The sequence below is a fragment of the Diorhabda sublineata genome, chromosome 4 (assembly GCF_026230105.1).
Source record: "Diorhabda sublineata isolate icDioSubl1.1 chromosome 4, icDioSubl1.1, whole genome shotgun sequence".
NCBI classification, from domain to species: domain Eukaryota; kingdom Metazoa; phylum Arthropoda; class Insecta; order Coleoptera; family Chrysomelidae; genus Diorhabda; species Diorhabda sublineata.
The window spans coordinates 4,924,666-4,946,635 of record NC_079477.1 but is presented as its reverse complement, the minus strand read 5'-3'; the positions used below and the strand labels follow the sequence as shown (position 1 = coordinate 4,946,635).

At 32.2% G+C, this 21,970-nt stretch overlaps 1 protein-coding gene across 1 annotated transcript; it reads left to right on the top strand.

Annotated features, from left to right (window-relative positions):
- Positions 1-7,045: 7,045 nt before the first annotated feature.
- On the top strand, positions 7,046-21,970 carry LOC130442964 (uncharacterized). The gene is made up of 6 exons (XM_056777382.1): positions 7,046-7,184; positions 8,839-8,996; positions 13,452-13,711; positions 19,873-19,992; positions 20,405-20,512; positions 21,850-21,970. Exons 1-6 carry the CDS (start codon positions 7,046-7,048, stop codon positions 21,968-21,970), a joined length of 906 nt encoding a protein of 301 aa, XP_056633360.1.

Genomic DNA, 21,970 nt, shown 5'->3' with positions numbered 1-21,970 from the left:
TTTCTTTCAGCTTCATGATTCCGCGCTCATAAAATTTCTGGTCGTTATAAGTAAAAAACTGAATCAGGTGCGATCATAGGTCATCGTCATTTGTGAAAGTTTGACTAACCGAAGAATTCTGCAAATTTCGAAATATATGTTAATCAAATGGTAGCAGATCAGGGCTGTATAGGAGATATGGCGTCACTTCCCAGCCAAGCTCCAATAGTTTTCCACGAGTTGCCAAATATAGATGAAGCCTTCCATTATGAAGGATTTGACATTTCTGGCTGTTTTGCTTTGATTGCTTCATCTAGTTCCATTAATTATTGACAGTAAATAGCAGAATTGATATTTGATTCCTTGGAAGTTGTTACAAAAACTTTGTAATCCCACCAAACTAACAGCATGTGCTTTTTTTGTTTTTCAGCTTTCTATATGGTTTGTGCTGGTTCATCGTGTTTGCTCCATTATCGTTTTCGAACTATGTTACTACACAGAACCAATTTTTCATCACCTTATGTCCAAGAGTAGCAAAAGATCTACTGCGATGTAATCTGGTAATAGAGAGCTCCTGGATGATGGAGTAAGGATTCAAGGACATCTCTAAAAATATCCTATATGGAGAAACATATACCTACGACATGTGAGTCGAGAAAATACAAAACATGGGCAATACCAAGGCATACGACGCGTATACAAGAGCTGATACATCTTTAGAATTATAACGGGATAGACATCGGCCATGATACAAAGAAGAAAGAGAAGAATCATCATGTTGACATAATACTCAATACCACAAGACCACAAAAATGATGACGAGACAGGAAACGTATATCGGAACTAAGCAAGCGATATGCATTCTTAAAGAAAAAAGGTTATAGTAGGAAGACAGGGATATTAGGAATCCATCGAGGCTTTTGTGGCATCGCGTAGGTAAATTGATCTCGGCATTCCACCCTTTATTATCTACCATAATATTACCCAGGTTAGGTTTATATTTGATTTTATTTGTCTCGTTCTCTACTCTTTTATATTGCTGATGCCCAGCTAACATACTTCGCTGTTAGCTAACATAACCTAACTTGACAGCGAAGTATGTTATCTGGACGAATGGAAGCTTTCGTTCAAGACACTTTTCATTTAACGAATATGACACTGATTATTCTATAAATTATATATTAATTCTTGTTAGAATGTCGTAGTTTAAAAACCAGGTAGCAGAGTCCTCTAGTTTATTCAGTACTGAAATGAAATTTGGATGATGTAGAGAGAACCTTTCTTATTTTCTGTTTTTTTCTATTTATCTATTCAATTTTTTTTTCAAAAATAGCAGTAAAATAGATATTATGTCATTGTAAGATGAATATAACTGTTCATTAGTCATATATATTTACGCAAACGTTGCAAATAAATATTGAAATCTTAAGAAAATGTCAAAATTATTATATAAATATTGTAACGTTTTTCGCATTTATTTACACCCTTTCTATTCGTGGGACGAATTAATGAACACTGTTTCTTACGTTCTAAATATATTTACACACTAAACAACACACTTAACTTATAATAATTTACTTATAAAATATATCACTTAAACAATTTCTGCGATTCCTTTCTGTTGTTATTTTCAGTGGGTGTTGTTAAATGATGAATAAATGATAGTTGTTGTGATTAACAATATTTCAAAATTCTTCAAAATTACAAATTGGAGCACGTTTGCCTGTTACAATTTTTGTGTCACTAATACACTGTCACTTGAACATATCTAAGAGTGCTTGTCCCCTGACAACTTCACTAATTTAAAAATTAATATGAACATGGCTACCAACTGTATAAAACAAAATAGTGTGAGCTAGGGATAGGTAGGATCAGCTGTTAATTTGATCAATTATCAACACTTTCACTAATTCCTTCTTTTCACTACGACTATTTATTTAAAACTAACTAACGAATCATTTATATACTCAAATAAAATTCGAAAAAGCTCTAGAACAAAAATAAACAAAAGAAATAAATAAATAGACTGTCCTAGGTATTATTTAGTAGAAATACTGCTACTGAAAAAATTATATACAAATAAATATTAAACCAGTTCTGCCATATATAAAAAATGCCCTAAAAGCCCCACGCGAATTCGCCGAATTATTAAAATTCTATAGTAGCCATTCTATTTTGCGAACTTGTTCGTAACGATATGTAATAGAAAGTTTGTCAAAAGTTTAAACCTCAAAAAGATAAAATTGTTAAAGTATATTTTTATAACCGTAAAAATTTATACTGCAACTGAAGATGAAATAATTTGAAAAATGGAATAGAGCAGAAAGGAGTAACGAATATTTGTCATGTTTTATTTTGCGAGATTTTGTAGCGTTTGTAATACGAAAAATATACATGATTTTGAGTACGCTTTGATGCGTCTGTAACTGACTTTTTATAAATTCCAATCTTTTATCGCGAAAATAAGGCGGAATGAGAGAAAAGTCGACCTAAAAATCCACTCGACTAAAAAAACCAGCGAGTGGAAAATATACTATTAGCTATTGTTAAAAGCGAGGATAGCTGAATTTTCCATTTAAAGTGGTTTCATTTCATCAACGCTTTTTCTGTTCATTTCTGCTTTAAATATGGGAATGTATGAAATGCGTTAATGGAGTAACTCATAAAACGATAATAATCTTATAGACTAATTGACAATTCAAATTATACGTCAAATAATACTTTAATAAATCACTAAAAATATCTTGGAAGAACGTACAAGAATTATCTATCGACATATATATATGTAAAAGAATATAAACACCTTGGTTAAACATAACATGAATATTTTATAAATATACAACTATTATTGTACAAAAACGCTATCAAGCCTAGGGCAGAAACCAAAACCTATTAAAAAACAAAAACATAACTAAATAAATCCGAAAGAAAGATAATGAGAACTATAACAGGTCCAAACACAACACAGGAGGAAGAAATGAAAGCAAAGAAAAACGAAATAGAGAAGGAAAATATAATGAAATACATAAAGGCACAGACTCATCTGGGCTAGGCATATAATGAGAAGAAAATCAACTGAAATGATCAGAAAAAATAACGCAAATAACCATTGTGGCCAAGGAGAAGAGAGACAGACAGAGAAAGACTATAAAGAAAACAAAAATAAAAAACGAGGAGTACTCTACTTCAAAAAAGGATGTTGAAGCGCTATAAGCGATTGCCATAATCCGAAAGATTGAAAGGCTTGATGATGATGTTGATTGATGTACAAAAACAACTGATTTGGCAATAGTACAAAGTGTCAGTTAAGACAGTGTTCGGCAAACTTTTTGTGATCATGGGAAAGGTTAATTATCAAAGGTACACCACAAACAAAATAACATTTTAAGTAATATTAATCAATATTTATTTATTAATCATCGGAAGAATATTTATTATTAATCAACAATAAATTGTAAAACATGGTCCCGTTCAACCTAGCTTAGACAGTCTAAATTTGGAGTAATAGTTGACAAATCTGCTCTCTTTTATTGGGGTCGAAAATCGTAATTCCCATAAATAGGTCGTTGCAAAAGATATTCATTTTTCACACATAGCGAAACATGTTCTAAATCTGTTTCTGAAAACTTTCATTCTAATGTACGATCTGTTTTGATTTCTATCATTTCCTGCTCATTTATTTGTAAGTGTCCAATAAGAATGACATCGGAGAATGGATTCCTAACCCAGTCCATAGGTTGCAGATTAATCTTGGGGAAATAGAAATTCATTTTTCTGCAAGTGTTTGACAATCAAAGCCTGTACTTTCGGATCAGCTGCCATAACATTCGGAAACATTTAATTATTACCATTGGTAGCGAGACTGATCCATAGTTTCAATTTCGCGCGAAAGTTTTCAATTTTATCCAACGATGTTAAAATATTGAAATTTATGCCTTGCATTTTTTCATTGAGTTCATTAAGGTAAGCAAATATATCCGCCAGATATGCAAGTTTTGCAATACATCTTTGTTTTTTAAACATATACATAATCTGAACCCTGGGACTGCAAAAACGACTCAGTGTCATTTTTCAACTCACAAATCGAGAAAGTACTTTCCCGCGAGAAAGTCATCGTATTTCTGTATAAAACAAAAGTGACTGATTATCTCCCCCATTTCTTTCTCATTAAAAAACGAGAGTTCAGCTGTCGCGACTTGATAATTTTGATAATATCTTAAAGAACACATAATAGTTCCTCTGGCAGAACTCATAAGAGCAGCATCATTAGGATTTGTCGAACTATGGAAAGTGAAGAAAATGACGAAGAAATGCCTATATAAACGGAGCAACTTTAGCCATAAAATATACAACTGAAGCTATTGTAGTATTAAGGGGGCTGACTATTGAGTCCAAACAAATAAGTTAGCTATGGATTGAATCGGTTACGTTTAATGGCTTCAGGTGAACACCAACTAATCTTTTTAGTAAATCAGGCACCAAATTGATCTATTTGCAAGACATGGCGGTTAGAAACGCTTAAGTGTCGCAAGAGGTTAAATAGAAGTCGCTATTAGTAACAAAATTATCATAGCCCAGAAGATTTTCGGTTCATCGTGTTCATCTACATCGGTTGTTCAACCGAATTTTCATTCTCCTGTACTGGAAAAAAATTATGCTAAATTGAAATTGCAATAAATGATTGTAAAAATTTTACTTTCGCATTTTATATTGATCCATAATATGACAATTCACGTCGTTCACGACCCCATTTATAATTTCAAGTTTCTTGATGACTCCATACAAATATAAAAGAAAAATAAATAAATATTTTTTGATGATTTATTTATTAGGTAACAATATACATTTATATATGAAAATATATAGTTTTAGAATTCGTTTTGAAACATACATAAATCTAAAATTAAAAATTGCTTTGACCATCTTACTCCTGCATGTAATAACAAAGTTGGGTAGTTGGAATCCGTATCCTTACAGAGATTTGAAAATAAGCGACTGTTAAGGACATGGCTCTTAATAAAATTTATGATATTAACAACATCCTGAAGCACATCGTTCAATTTTGGTGCAAATTTTTTTGCCTCTCGGTGAATGAGGCAGTGAGTAAAAGTTATATGATCATAATGAGCAGCTTGAAAAAACGATTTAAAACCAATATTTTTGCCCGTCATCGCTCTTGCACTATCTGTGCATATTCCACAGCAATTTTTCTATTCTAAACCTTGTGCTTTTAGAAATTCGTCAACTTTACAAAATATGTCTTTCCCTGTAGGATGGTCTTCCATAGGACGACAAAATAACAATTCTTCCTCCACGTACCTGACATATACTAACAACTGAGCCAATTTAGTAATATCAGTTGTCTGGTCCAATTGAATTGAAAATTTTGGGCTTTCTTTAATTCTTCTAATAAGTTGCACTAATTGATCCTTGTTAATATCAGAAATTCTATTCGAGGAAGGAATTTTTCGAATATCATCGCCATATTTTCTTCCATGTAGTATTTCTACCATTTTAATAGCAGCAGGCTTTTTATTTTTAGCAATATAGTATGAAACTTCATATGACGCTAGTAAATATTTTTCATTAAATTTTTCAAAGATTTTCTTTTCTTTATTTGAAGATTTAAACAGTCTTTCAAAATATTCTTTTGGTTTATTGACATACGAAACATGCTTTGATTCAAGATGTCGTTTTAATTTTGATGGTTTCATACTCTCCGAAGCCAATAATTCATTGCAGATCAAACAAAGAGGTTGTTCATTACCCTTACAATTTTGAAATGTAAACCAAAATTGAAGAAAAGACTCATCATATTTTCTTTTTCGCACATTAGATGCCTATTTTCCAATACTTTGTCCTGCCTGAGAAGAGTTTGTAGCATTATCATCCGCGTCATTACCATTCTTATTTAAGTTTAGCCATTTATTCATGGACAAAAATTATTTAGATCCTAAAATACAAAAAATATATAAAAATAACATATTTTGCACATGATAATTGATTGATTAATTACCGAATAAATAAAAAAAAAACTAAAATCTTGTTACGGCGGAACGCTGACAATTGACCACACTAGAATAGCGTCAACACTCCACTAATTCACATTACAGTCAGTGTTATTGAATCATTGTTTAGCTGCAGGTTGCACGTGTGTACACTCCTTTGATTGTGTATAATTTAGAGGTGGCGATCAGAGTGGGAAGTCAGCGGCGCGTGGTTTATTCAAAATGTATGAAACAATGTTTCTAGATGCTGGAAGTCCACTGTATTCTGCCAACTCTAGCGATGTTATAAGCACTCCATTTGGGGTCGCGACCCATAGTTTAAGAAGCCCTGGTCTAATACATTACTTTGGGATGAGTTTTCTCTTTCGCCCCTCGAGCTCGCTGCTCCCTTTTTCTCACTTAAATCGCTCTCTGGTCTAGATCAACCCGGTTGTTGTGCAAAACGACCTGAATGTATTGAGAAACTAGGTTCGAATGATTTTATCTTTCTAACATCTTCATTATGGTAGTGTCCGCTGATAGTTCCTTTCTGTTGACCTTCCACCGTTCACAGTAGAAAAACGTATGCAGAGCATCATCCTGTACTCTATCTCAGTATCAGTAACTCAGGTAACAACAGCTGATATTTCAACTACAGTTACGTCCATGTTCCTTTGTTGGGTGTTGGATGGTGTTTCTTATATATTTTCTCCATGTTTATGGACTTTTTACTAGTTTTGCAATTTCGTCATTGCTCTATATGTCCACTATAAACTTTAATTAGCATTAACGGTTTTTTTTTCGATTGGTACACAGTTTTAATAATAAATATCATAATTATTTATATTTTACACAATTAGGAATCGTCTGTGAGAAGCGCTAATTTCTTTTAAACCAACAAAACTTCCTAATTCCACTTGACTCGAATTAAAAAGACAAACATAGAGTGAATGTATCTCAGTTAGACGAAGTTGTAATATACAACCGTAAAACAAATAGTAAACTGTTCTATGTTTTTTACCGCGCGATCGTTAAACTTCAATAACATGTTGAGGAACGTTATAATATTTTTTTTAGTTATGATCCTCGTGAAAGATTCAAAAGAAACTTTGGAAGAAGATATGGGAAAACGAATAAATCACTCAAATGTTGTTGAAAGGAGTTTGTCCAGAAAACGTCGTTATCTGACGTTTCCCTCAGGAAGTTCTCTACAAGTTGGTCAGTATTGTGTTTTTCTATTTATTTCTCTAAAATGTTTCCATTGCTTGACGTTAGATTCATGATTTATTTCTTTTTATTCAGTAGATATTCGCGTGTCTCAATTATACAAATTCTATAAATAAAACCATGAAATACTACGGGGGGCACATCAATTTTATTTGTCTTTCTTATTTTCATTTTTGATTTATCTTATAAGAATGTGTACATTTTAGTACAGTGACATATTCACTATGAAAGAAGAAATGGCTAAAATGACAAAATGAGTTAAAGCAACGTTAGGCCTTCCAATCAATATGGCGTTTGTAGGTAAACACCTTACAGTTACATTGACCACTACTCATCCTATTACCTTAAGCACAATAAAAGTGGCGAAAGATTTATTGGGACTAACATCAATTATCAAAAAAGAATATAAACAGTACTCCTTTTGGAGTAATCACAAGCATTCAATGAATTGTAGGATCGTTCATAATCGTACAAGATCATTTAGACGTTAGTTCTATGGATATTTTGCCAGATTCTCAACCAAAGTAGCAATATATGTAACTTGTATGGTTTAAGATAAACAGTTTCAAGATATGCGTTAAGATTGTAGACGTTTTTGTATTTTTTTATCAAGTTTTTCGATTTTTTTCTCATTTTGCTTCGTTTTTTGTTTGATATTAAACCTGCACTTTCGAGACTCAATTTTAGTTTGAATTTTGAGGTACTTAAATGCCTCAAATTCCTTAAAAACTTAAAGCAGTTACTTAAATTGGATTTTTTTCTTTATTCTTTTTTTGGCAAAAAAAGCTCATAATAATTATTCAAAATAACAAAATAAATTACACAATAAAATTTTTTTATGCTCAAGAAATCGATGGAATTTTTGGACTCTGTTGTCACTGTAGATGAGACCTGTATCCACTACCTGTCACTGGAGCCTGTCAAACCTTCGGCGCGCGATTTAAAACAAGAGAAGAGGCATTCTTACAAATGTGCGTCTCCATGAGGACAGCGCGCGTCCGTCACATCCCGTGTCACATCAATATCTTTTGATGGAATAGTCGTTTCCTTGTCAGACTTGTCTCTCAGTGATTACCGTCTCTCTCCTGAATTAAATATATGTGTGAAATACTTCACAACCAACGGAGAGCTGAAAGAAGAGGTTTTAACGTATATTCGCAGCGGCAGACTCTAAGCTTTCCAATCATGTCAATAAACATGTTTTTCATTGTAAAAATTCGTTGGGAACCTTAATTTTTGGACAAGCCTCGTACAACCACTGATATTATCTACATTAATGTTTTCACCTAGAGTCTCCGCGACGCTCATTGAAGTATTGAGATTTTTATGAGTTAAATGGGTATAACCTAGTCTTAAGCGCGATATTCTAACTTGGTGGGGTATGCTTCAAGTTGGTTGAGTCAAGGATTTACTAATTGTTTGCGTTATTTCAAATTATTTTGTGTTGCCTCGATGTCTTAGATAATTCATTTATGTCTGTTGGAAAGATTTTAATAATCAACTACCAAACACAACTGCAGTAGTTTCAATAGGCTTTAAATAGTAAATTCTCGTACTGTTTGCCCACAGACGCCATATTTAATAATTGTTGACTGAAATCGATAACTAAAAGACAGGCCAAAGTCAATTCGAATTTCTTTTTCAGTATATTGTCTCACATTACCTTCAGTGGGAGTAGGTGAAATTTTTGTTTTTGGTTTAACAGCAGCTTTGGCATGGGAATTACCTTCAACACCTGACGAGTTGTTAATGTCGGTAGGAAAAAAACCCATAACGACAACAGAAACGCCAACTACGCTACCGGTAACTAATACTATATAAACTTTTACATATAGTCCAGTCATTAACGGTAAAAATTATTACATTATCTACACGTATTACCAATTCTACAAATTCTACAAATATCTATCCTCACTTTGATCGTCATTTATTCCTTTATTTAAATTTATAGAAGATGAGCTATCACTCAAATATATTTATATCCAATGTCAACATCCTTCTCATAAAAGATATCAATAACATTGTCACAATCATTTTAAACACAGTAGTTACAGGCCGATTGATGAAATCAATGAATTCGTTACTTTTTTTGATAAACTTCCTGTTTCTTCTGAATTGTTTCCCATTTTCATCTTCAATAAGATAAGATCTATTATTTTAGTTACAAACTACTCTTCCTTTATTCCAAGAATTTTCATTGGTTTGTAAAGGTGTTAAATCTTTTGCAGCTCTGTTATAATTGTTTTGTAGTGTTTTTTTTAGCTCGGTGCTCTTCTTGTCTCTTGTTTCTGCTTGCTTAGGATTATTTTGAATAACATTACCTTGTTCTTGCTGCAGCTGTTTGTCCTCGAAGAAACAAACTTTAACGAAATGCGCAAGTTCGATTATTAGCTGGGCATTGTTTTGGTTGATGATTAAAATCACATCTTCTACATTTGCGAGAAATCTTAATAGCATTCACTTCTTGTATTTTTTCTGCTTCTATTATTATTTAATATCTCAAAATGCTCTATTGCCACTAAATGCTTCTAAAATGTTTCGCTTTGTCCAATGACATTGAGGGCTTTATTAATAAGCGTCTTTGAATCTGTTTATCATGAACACCTAGCACCATCTCGACGTCAATCATTTTCTTAGCATAGCTAGTTTTTCATTGATTATTTTCATACACAAACGAACGAATTATCTGCCTGTCTTTTTAATTCAGTCAAAAATTACATGACATGACATTCCTTATGTTGAATATTATTAAAATTAAATGTTTACGAGTACATGTTATCATCAGAACAAGATAACACGTCTTTTAGTTTCGTGGTTTCTATTTTATTAAATGTAATATAGATATCTAAACATGCATTCTCCAAGAATATTTAACAGTGAATCTACTTTAACCTTTCCATCTTCAGTGTTTTTTCCTGGAGCTAATAGAAATATCTCAAATATCTGCTTCCATTATGGCTATTCATGAGGTTCTTGCACTTTAAACGCTTTTGGAAGTATTCCATTCCTTATTATTGTTTCTAGTTTTACACAAGATTACTGGTTTTACTGCCCACCAAATGGGAAATGACTTTTTATTAACCTGTATTCCTCTTTAGTTTCTGTTATTTTCAGTATAGCTACTTCAACTTTTTCGTCTTCAATGTTTTTCCTGAAGTTTTAGAAATATCTCAAATATCTGCTTCCATTATGGCTATTCATGAGGCTCTTGCACTATAAACGCTTTTGGAAGTATTCCATTCCTTATTATTGTTTCTAATTTTACACAAGCTTACTGGTTTTACTGCCCACCAAATGGGAAATGACTTTTTATTAACCTGTATTCCTCTTTAGTTTCTGTTATTTTCAGTATAGCTACTTCAACTTTTTCGTCTTCAATGTTTTTCCTGAAGTTTTAGAAATATCTCAAATATCTGCTTCCATTATGGCTATTCATGAGGCTCTTGCACTATAAACGCTTTTGGAAGTATTCCATTCCTTATTATTGTTTCTAATTTTACACAAGCTTACTGGTTTTACTGCCCACCAAATGGGAAATGACTTTTTATTAACCTGTATTCCTCTTTAGTTTCTGTTATTTTCAGTATAGCTACTTCAACTTTTTCGTCTTCAATGTTTTTCCTGAAGTTTTAGAAATATCTCAAATATCTGCTTCCATTATGGCTATTCATGAGGCTCTTGCACTATAAACGCTTTTGGAAGTATTCCATTCCTTATTATTGTTTCTAATTTTACACAAGCTTACTGGTTTTACTGCCCACCAAATGGGAAATGACTTTTTATTGACCTGTATTCCTCTTTAGTTTCTGTTATTTTCAGTATAGCTACTTCAACTTTTTCGTCTTCAATGTTTTTCCTGAAGTTTTAGAAATATCTCAAATATCTGCTTCCATTATGGCTATTCATGAGGCTCTTGCACTATAAACGCTTTTGGAAGTATTCCATTCCTTATTATTGTTTCTAATTTTACACAAGCTTACTGGTTTTACTGCCCACCAAATGGGAAATGACTTTTTATTAACCTGTATTCCTCTTTAGTTTCTGTTATTTTCAGTATAGCTACTTCAACTTTTTCGTCTTCAATGTTTTTCCTGAAGTTTTAGAAATATCTCAAATATCTGCTTCCATTATGGCTATTCATGAGGCTCTTGCACTATAAACGCTTTTGGAAGTATTCCATTCCTTATTATTGTTTCTAATTTTACACAAGCTTACTGGTTTTACTGCCCACCAAATGGGAAATGACTTTTTATTGACCTGTATTCCTCTTTAGTTTCTGTTATTTTCAGTATAGCTACTTCAACTTTTTCGTCTTCAATGTTTTTCCTGAAGTTTTAGAAATATCTCAAATATCTGCTTCCATTATGGCTATTCATGAGGCTCTTGCACTATAAACGCTTTTGGAAGTATTCCATTCCTTATTATTGTTTCTAATTTTACACAAGCTTACTGGTTTTACTGCCCACCAAATGGGAAATGACTTTTTATTAACCTGTATTCCTCTTTAGTTTCTGTTATTTTCAGTATAGCTACTTCAACTTTTTCGTCTTCAATGTTTTTCCTGAAGTTTTAGAAATATCTCAAATATCTGCTTCCATTATGGCTATTCATGAGGCTCTTGCACTATAAACGCTTTTGGAAGTATTCCATTCCTTATTATTGTTTCTAATTTTACACAAGCTTACTGGTTTTACTGCCCACCAAATGGGAAATGACTTTTTATTGACCTGTATTCCTCTTTAGTTTCTGTTATTTTCAGTATAGCTACTTCAACTTTTTCGTCTTCAATGTTTTTCCTGAAGTTTTAGAAATATCTCAAATATCTGCTTCCATTATGGCTATTCATGAGGCTCTTGCACTATAAACGCTTTTGGAAGTATTCCATTCCTTATTATTGTTTCTAATTTTACACAAGCTTACTGGTTTTACTGCCCACCAAATGGGAAATGACTTTTTATTAACCTGTATTCCTCTTTAGTTTCTGTTATTTTCAGTATAGCTACTTCAACTTTTTCGTCTTCAATGTTTTTCCTGAAGTTTTAGAAATATCTCAAATATCTGCTTCCATTATGGCTATTCATGAGGCTCTTGCACTATAAACGCTTTTGGAAGTATTCCATTCCTTATTATTGTTTCTAATTTTACACAAGCTTACTGGTTTTACTGCCCACCAAATGGGAAATGACTTTTTATTAACCTGTATTCCTCTTTAGTTTCTGTTATTTTCAGTATAGCTACTTCAACTTTTTCGTCTTCAATGTTTTTCCTGAAGTTTTAGAAATATCTCAAATATCTGCTTCCATTATGGCTATTCATGAGGCTCTTGCACTATAAACGCTTTTGGAAGTATTCCATTCCTTATTATTGTTTCTAATTTTACACAAGCTTACTGGTTTTACTGCCCACCAAATGGGAAATGACTTTTTATTGACCTGTATTCCTCTTTAGTTTCTGTTATTTTCAGTATAGCTACTTCAACTTTTTCGTCTTCAATGTTTTTCCTGAAGTTTTAGAAATATCTCAAATATCTGCTTCCATTATGGCTATTCATGAGGTTCTTGCACTTTAAACGCTTTTGGAAGTATTCCATTCCTTATTATTGTTTCTAGTTTTACACAAGCTTACTGGTTTTACTGCCCACCAAATGGGAAATGACTTTTTATTAACCTGTATTCCTCTTTAGTTTCTGTTATTTTCAGTATAGCTACTTTAAAGTTTCATCTTCAGTGTTTTTTTCTGAGTTAACAGAAATATCTCAGATCTTTGCACTTTAAACGCTTTTGGTGGCTCGAAGTATTCCATTCTTTATTATTACTTCTTACTGGTTTTATTAGCAAGTAAATATAAAATGGCTATGATTTTCTAGAACATATCTGATACCATCTTTCATTCGTTTGTTGGTATTATCTGTATTTTCAATTAAGACTACTTATACTTAACTGAAATATTTTATTATTTTATAGCATTCGTACATTCGTGGCTATCAAGCTACCATCTCTTATTACATTGTCCAGTGACTCTGACGTACTTAAAATAAGTATTAAAACTAGAGTTAGCCGTATAAATAAAGACCGAACTAAAACTAATAATAGAGCAGTTATAAATTTACTTTCATTTTCCAAATTTCTATCATCTATTTTTATATCTCAAAAAATAGTAATAGAGAGTCTTCCTTTACCTAGTATTGTTTTAAAAATTATAGATTTGGAATCATTCATTATTTTGACGGCACTATTAGAGTCTATTTGTCCGTTTTAGCCGCATCATGACTGGGAAGATGGTGCTGGTTTATCCCAATACCCTCATCAAAGAAAAACCAACGTTGGTTCATCAAATTATGTCGCCGATGACTGGTCGTATAAAAAGGATAGATATCCGGTTCCTGTCAAGAGTTATTACGATCCGTTCGGACTGAAACAGAATTTCAAATTCAACGATTACTCAGATTCGGGAGAAATTCCCTACAATCCAGCGAGAAAAATGTCACCGAAGCTATCTCGGGTCAACGGACGTACCAGGTAAGAGATGCGTCAGAATTCGAGATTGTTAAAGTTTTATAAAGTATGTAAACCTCAGGTCAAAGGGCAATATACGTATATTAAATAGAGGGTAAAATCTGAAACTTTTGGTTATTAGTTATAAATAATAATAATAAGGGTAGCAGCGTTATTAAATTCCATTATGTAGACAAAATAGATTGAAATTGAAAGCCTTTTGTGGATATATATTACAAATAATAGTAGTTGATTTTGATGGGACAAATATTCAAAAAATCCTCCTATATACTTTTCCTTGAAATTCTATAAAATAGAATGAATGGTATATATTAGAAAATAACTACGAGGGGTTATAAAAAATGTATTAACAACGGCTAGAAGAATATTAAGATACGTATGATTTGTCGACATAATAATTTGACCATTGAGCCTGCTCTCGACAGATGCTTTCATTACCGTCTAAAGAGAATTGTGTACTATATAAGATGCCTAGCTTTGTTTTCGAAAAAAAGATAATCACTGGGTACCAGATTTTTCACCTAAACTATCATTACTTTGACAGTATTGACCTAGCATGTTTTAAACTAAACATTTGAGTTTGATGGTTAGGCCAACACAAAATTCGTTTCCTCTAACGCTGTGCTTGCATTTAGAAAGGTATAGCTGACGAGAAGTGTACCTTTGTTTCATCATACGTGGAACCAAGTGGGTACAAAACATGTAGTAAAATCGCTGCACACGACTATAATTCAGTTCTAGCTATGACGATGTTTTCCCGGTGATAATTGCTTCAACTAGTGCTTTAATAATTTCTTTTGTTGAAGTTAATGGACGGCCATTACAATTTTCGAAATCTTATCTGCTTCAATGAACAGGGCGTTACCATACTGTTACACGCTTCTTCACTATAAACTTTGCTTGCATGGGCTTTCCAAAAAGCTCGTTTCAGCTAAAATAATTTCAGTCCTCTGGTTATACCGGTTGTACCGGAAGTGGACCCAAACTTCGTTATTTTAAAAGGAATGCTATGGTTTTTATTAAATTTTTGTAATCTACGCGAAATTTAAATATAACTTTATATAAGACATAGTATGCCTAAAGTCCACCATTTTTTAATTATTTCACTTTTTCGAAATTTTTGGAAACATGCAGCCCTCCACTAAAAAAATTATATTTCTAAGTTTAAGTGAGTCGGGGCTAATATTTTTGGGATTTGGACAAATAACTCTTACAGCTTTCAAAATGTGTGAAAGCTTTGACAAAAATGTATATAGGGTGCTCAGAAAATGGTGCCTAATTTTGATATCTAAAAACTTCGAAAACTTAATTTTTTCAAATGGCAACCCCCATTTTTCTCTATATCATTAGATTCTATGCTTTAAATTAAGAGGACTTCGTTAGTAAATTCACGGTTTTTATAGAAACTTGAAAACTGAAATCTTCATGGTTTTTAATTGTCGGTTGTCTGGAGTGACCAATTTTTGAGGACCGATGGAGAGCACACGATGGACCGCATCAATGGCCTCCCCGTAAGAAGAATCCATAAATGTTTTGAAGTTTGGGGCAACCATTTCGAACATTTACTTTAGTTTAATTTTTAGTTTTATTCTTCTCCTCCTAGTGAAGTATTTTTAATTATTTTTTAATCGACTAAAGTATTTTAATTTTTGATACGTTAACTTTCGTTATTCGTTGTTCGCCATCGGCAGGTGACAATTAAAAACCATGAAAATTTCAGTTTTTTCACGTTCCTCCAAAGTCCCCTGCATGTGTCCAAAAATTTCGAAAATGTAAAATAATTAAAAAATGGTGGACTTTAGGCATACTATGCATTCTATAAAGTTGTATTGAAATATTGAGTAGATTACAAAAATTTAATAAAAACCATAGCACTCCATTTAAAATAACGAAGTTTGAGTCCGCTTCCTTCCGGTATAACCGGAAGTTTCAGAAGACTGAAATTATTTTAGCTGAAACGAGCATTTCGGAAAAGCCATGCTAGCAAATTTTCAGAACAGTAGTCGCAGTACTTTCCCATATGCATGTCGATTCAGCTCGTCGTGAAGGACCCTGTACAAGAGTTAACTGAAAAGCTCCTGAACTAAGAAAGGAACAATACTATTTTCCATGATCATTTTTATTTTCCAGCATAGTGTCCTTTCAAGTTTCCTACGCATACGAATAATTCGACAAGTAGTGCCATCAAACTTTTGTTGTCAAACAATTTGTATTGGGGATTGTGATCTGACCATCCCTTGAATACAACAGTTAAAACATTATTGTATAGAAACGAGAACATACAATGAAGTGAATGAATATAAGAAGTTGGAAATGAATTGGGCTTTATGTGAAACATATGAGTCTACTTTTGAAGTTTTAAGTTGTTCCAAAAATGAACAAAATAACAAAAGTTTACTTCTTTTTATTTGTATAATCCGACAGAATTTCAAATTGTTTGAAGTAATTCTGCTGAAAAGATCTAGTGATGCTTTCAAGTTTATTGCCGTATAAATCAATATGTCTTACATATAAAGATCATGAATATAAAATGTCCACATAAACGAGACGTTCCGGGAAAGTGTAATAAGAAATGGAAGATTTATTAACGAATTTCAAAAAATTATCTCAGAGAGTATCATAACTCAACTGTTTTATAAACCTGGTTGACATTTTTGTTAAAACATTTTTCTAATTTTCTTAATCGATCTTAATCCTAGTTATCAGTAATCCTACAGGTTCTGTTCTTCATTTTGTATCTTATAAACAAAACAACTTTATATTTCTCTCTGTCTTTTTGTTATTTCTCAATAGATTTTTATATCCAATGGTGAATAAATTGGTGATGCTATATATTAGATCAGTGGCTCTTAACCTTTTTAAGCCGCGACCCAAATTTGAGAAATATGTTCATGTCGCGACCCAAAAAAAGTCAAAATTCTTTCATTGCTTTATTTTAGATCGTATTTCTAAGAAATATTCAATCCTACGATGATGATTTTTTTTAACTTACAATTTTTTTATTTATTTTTTTAATAATAAAGATATACAAAATACTTTTAGATCCAAGGAAAATTTAATTAATAATCAAGTGTTTTTAATAATTTTTATTGACCAAATTAGAATCTATTTATAACTTTTTGAAAATAATTGACATTTAATTATTCCTAAAAAAAGGAATATCAATACAGATGTTAAGTCTTTTAAATTTTAAATGCAAGTCATGCAGTTTTAATGAGAACCTTGTGCTTGAATACATTTTGAAAGATTTTGTAATTTCTTTGAACTTTCATCTCCGCACATGATACGTGCCATGTCAATGGCAGCAGGTTTTATAAGTTTTTCAGAAATATTATGGGGTTTCTTTTGTCTTGCAATATGCCAAGCCACATTACTACTTGGTGCATCCAAACGATGTCTTTTTAAATGGGCTTCTTTTCTTTCGAAAAAAGTACGATCTTTTTGCAGTAAATGCAAGTAATGCGGTAAAACCGAAACATTGTATTAGGGAATAATTCTTCTAGGAGTTGTTGGTATTACTTATTATTTGGTGTATTACTAACTTTTTTGGTTCGACTCAGCGCGACCCAAGAAATATGCTTCGCGACCCAAAATTGGCTCGCGACCCAAAATTGGCTCGCGACCCATAGGTTAAGAATCGCTGTATTAGATACAAGAAAAAATGATTTTATTTTCGTTAAAAGTCCATAGCAGTCAACGAATAACTTCTGTAACTATTAATTTCGACATAAATATTGAAAACGAAAACTTATCGGTAGAAAATGAAGAAAAAAACTTTGGCATTGTTTTAGACTCATTTTTTTCTTTTGAGAGTCATGTAAACCATAAGCTGAAAATTACTTTCAAGCGATTGAAAAATTTACAAAAAATTTGCCCTCAAAAACCAAAAGTTTCTTTCTAGCACTCAAATTCTTCTACTACTTCCATGGGTTACTAATGTACTTTTCGGATCGTTAAATCCAATTCTAAGAAGCTTTTTTCATTTGCTTGGTCGTTAATTTTCAAGTATCAAATTATTCGGCGGGTGTAATTTGGGCGCTAACCATTCTTCTTTACCTGTCTGACCAAGAAGGGTAGATAATCCGACATGTATTTTCGGCGCTAAGAAGTGCAGGTAGGTCGAGTCATAAAATAACCCAATAGAGGGAAAGTTCATAGATTTTTAAGTAGGTTAGGTTAGGTTGGGTTAGGTTAGGTTAGGTTAGGTTATGTAAATCTCTTATTTTATATGTAATATGTACTTAAGTACTAAATAAAAATATAAAGAAATATAAAATTTACTTTATTCTGTAGAGTGTAGAGTATTACAAAAATGTTGTGAGGAAACTTTATTAAGGGCAGATTTTTCATTTAAAAAAAGTGCAAAGTAGCCCCCTCTAACGGTAAATTTTTTCAGCCCTTAAGTGATAATAGGTAATTTCTCTTATAGGAAAATCTAAAAATACAAAAATATATCTTATTATAAATGTGGGTGATTTAATAAATAACTGTATTTCATAAATCATGTACATCAGTCGGTTAGCGCCCAAAATACACATAGGATTAAAATGACCCTTCGGTCTTGGCGCCTAGTTTACATGTTGTAAAAAGTACATTAATCCTTTAGCGCCCAAATTACATCCGCCCAAATTATTTCCCTACCAGAAAATTTTTCATTATAAGGTGGAGCCAGAAGTAGACTGGTGCTAAGTCTGGTTATTAAAACGGATGTTAAGTTGGAATTTCTGGAACCGTTGGCGATATTCATACTGAATTTACTGTTTACATCACCACTACACCAACACTCACAATTACACTGTCTGACGCCCGTTTCGATAACCAAGTTATTGTCTTTAGAGACTGAGTTTACCTGAAGGTAAACACAATGTAATTGTGAGTGTTAGTGTAATGGTGGTGGAAACAGTGTATTCAAAACGGATGTTGATTAACAAGAAAATATTTAGCGAATCAAATTTTTGTTTCCAAGCTCTTTTATAGTACATAGTTTCAAAAATACTGTTTTAATTTTTTCAATTCATGTCACTTTTAAACAGTTTTTAAAGTTTAGTAACTTTACATCAGTGGAATAAGGTGTTTTTAACGTTTCATGATCTTCCTCGGTAGTTTTTTTAACAGAAAATATAATTTAATGTTTTCGTTGAAGATCCATGTTTCGCAATAGTCATTGCTGATACAATCTCATCAATATCAATTTTATAAGAGACGAAAAACGTTAAAAATTCATTTTCTACAAAATAAGACGGATCTAATTATGCATTATTAACCCTGTATAATATCTTAATACAGGAGTTGGTTTGAATTGGATTGTACGCATTGACATATAACGAGGAAAAAATATTATATAGGTATTGACGAATCAGCCTCAGTTTATTATTATAAATAACAGAAGGATTGATTTCTTTAAGAACTTAAAGAATTACTTGAGTTCTTCATCAGAGTACAATCAAAACTCTACATTTCCAATTATAATACTTCCACTTATTCATTCTTGAATCGAAAATTATAATATAAACCAATCAAAATAACGAAATAAATATAAATTAATAAAATAATAAATGGGTAATCCAACTATATATAAAAAAATAAGTTTAATCATCAAGGAAAAGTCCTCATCCAATGAATGATGACTTTTAGCTGATAAAACCAGTCTTGTAAATGTTTAAATTTTGAAGATGATGTTGGGAACTTATTGAAATGAAGTTAGTTGTATGCAACTTCTTTGGGATTTGGTCTCCTGTATAGCTGGCATGGTACAACCGTTGCATCACCAACTCTTCGTCCTAGATATATGTGAAATTGTACGCATAATTCTTGAAGAAATTACATTCTGTTTGTAAAACTTCAAAAGGATTGCTTCGTGCCTCCTTGGTATCACTTATATATTTATATCGCAGAGTCATACTTCATCTGGGTATAATCTGATTCTAGATATTTATACGTAAGTTATGGTACTTTCATATTTCTTGGACGTTTTCAATTTATAATATATTCCACAGAAATTATATTACTTCGAAACGAATTAAAAGCATTGAAGGGAAAGTTTATTGAATTCACAAATCCTCTAGTGGCATACAATTTTTACGCCTGTTTTGGCTTTTCATATTTCATCCTCAGATTTCTCTTTTTAAAATACATATATTCATTAATCATCCTGTATATTCTAGGCAATCTTTTAATCACCATAGCAACATAAATCATGACGATTACATCCACCCCATTTATCATCAGATTCATCGAAGAAGCAGAAGAGAATTATATGGAAAACTAGAAAAATTACTCACAGCGTAAGTATTCTATTTATACATGAAAATAAAACAAAAACAGCTTTATTATCAAATTACAAATTTTATATAGTTACACTTAAAAGGAGTTTATTTGATCTGTAACGTTTTCTCATGAGATATAATTTTAACTTTAGTAACAGACGAAAACAGTTCGAAGTCAATATAAATCCATCAATGTTGATACTCCGTCGTTGTCCTATTTTCGTTTAAAATTGCTTCCAATCTTCTACTCTCAAACGTGATAAGTTGTTCCGTTTTCCGGGCACAAATATTTTCCTTTATTTTTATTCAGTTCGTAATTCTTGCGAATTCATAAGGTCATAATGATTCGCTTTGTTTCGATCTAATTGGCTGAATGCACATTTTGTTAATTGTACTTCAAAATTACAGTCGCGTATAACTTTTGTTTCAGATTGAGTAAAGATGGTAAAGCTTGTATTAAGAAAGCTCTTTGCGAGGTTAGTCAGGTACCTAAGGGAAAGGGCACTCTATTTCAAGAACTAATGAAAACAATATTTAGGTAGAGTACATTTTAATTATTTTTAAGTTGCTTAAGATTATAATTATCTCCCATATGTTTGTGGTGTGTACATTGTTGTCTGATCTCACGTTTTTCTGATAATATAATGAAATTCATCCTTCTGGAAACATATTACTCAGGTGTTGCTACACGTCACTCTCATAGTGAAGTTAATCTCCATTTTGTTTCAGCTAAATATTGTTATTGCTAAATTAGGAGAAAGTTTCTAAATAACTGGATATTTGTAACTATTCGAGCTGGGATAGTCTCCTAACACAAGCTTTAAAACATTCGTTTTCACTAGATATATTTTCTCAACACCCTGGTTACGATAATTTGCTTATACCGTTGCTAATAACTGATAAAAAACCGTTTATAAATTGAATTTTTGAAAAGCTAAACGTGGACAGTAAATTTTCAATTTTCGGCTGCGGAAATTCGAAAAAAATTCTTTTTGTTACGTAATTACATTTTTTTAGGTTAACTTTTTACATAAAATAGAAAAATCAGCTCAACCACTCTTAACACTCAAAGTTTTTTGTATTTTCTATTGAATTATTCTTAAAGTTTATTACATTTCTAGAAAAATTAGAAATCTGACAACATTGTGAATATAATATTGAGGCGTTACATACTTAACACTCAATGTATGTAAAAACCAGATTTAGCATATCCACGAAGAAGGATTCCTTTATTAGCTGTCACCCAACCTCGCTAGACATTTCTTTTTATAGCCAATTGGCTTTGAAGACCCTGAAGGCTATCGAGTGTACGTACAAGCTAGCGTGGACTTATCAACAAACTCTAAAAACACTAGCTAACAGAAATAAAGTAACCCTAATTCTGCTACCAGACCACCAGGGTATACCAGACAATGAAGAAGCACCTGGCTTTGCAAAAAAGGTGAAAGACTTCATATTGTAGCCCAAAGCCCTACCGTGCCCTCATGAGATGCCAAAAAACTGAACAGTTACTTAAAAGATCTTTTGGAGTCTTACTGGAAAGACAGTCCAGGCCAAACCAATTCAAAGGATTCATCTCAACTAAGAAGTTTGAGGAACTTTTCGTAATGTCCAGAAGCGACATTAAACTGGTGGTAGGTTTTCTGGATGACAACTGCAGATTTTTTGAGCAAATCCTAGAGACAGCAGAGCATCTAGTCTGCGAAGTAAAGTGAGGCAAAAACCTCCCAGTAAAATAGTCAACTTTCGGAGAAGCAGAGTCATGCAAAAAGTATAGGTGCACAGCTGCTAAAAAACCATAACAACTGCCCAAATTCTTATTTACTGTCCAAACTATCCATTAAAGGTTGTTTCATGAAATGATGATTATTTTAGGATAAAACCCCATGAAGATTATGTAGATGAAGATGAATACGATGAGGCAACAAATAAAAGTCATAATTGTACTGAAAGATATCCTTCCTGTCAACATTCGGTTTGGTCTGATATGTTCTGA

Coding starts and splice junctions, on each gene's coding strand:
- LOC130442964 (XM_056777382.1), top strand. CDS start 7,046: ATGATCCTCGTGAAAGATTCAAAAGAAACTTTGGAAGAAGATATGGGA. Junction 7,185..8,838: donor AGGAAGTTCTCTACAAGTTG/GTCAGTATTGTG, acceptor TTTCTTTTTCAG/TATATTGTCTCACATTACCT. Junction 19,993..20,404: donor CTAGAAAAATTACTCACAGC/GTAAGTATTCTA, acceptor CTTTTGTTTCAG/ATTGAGTAAAGATGGTAAAG.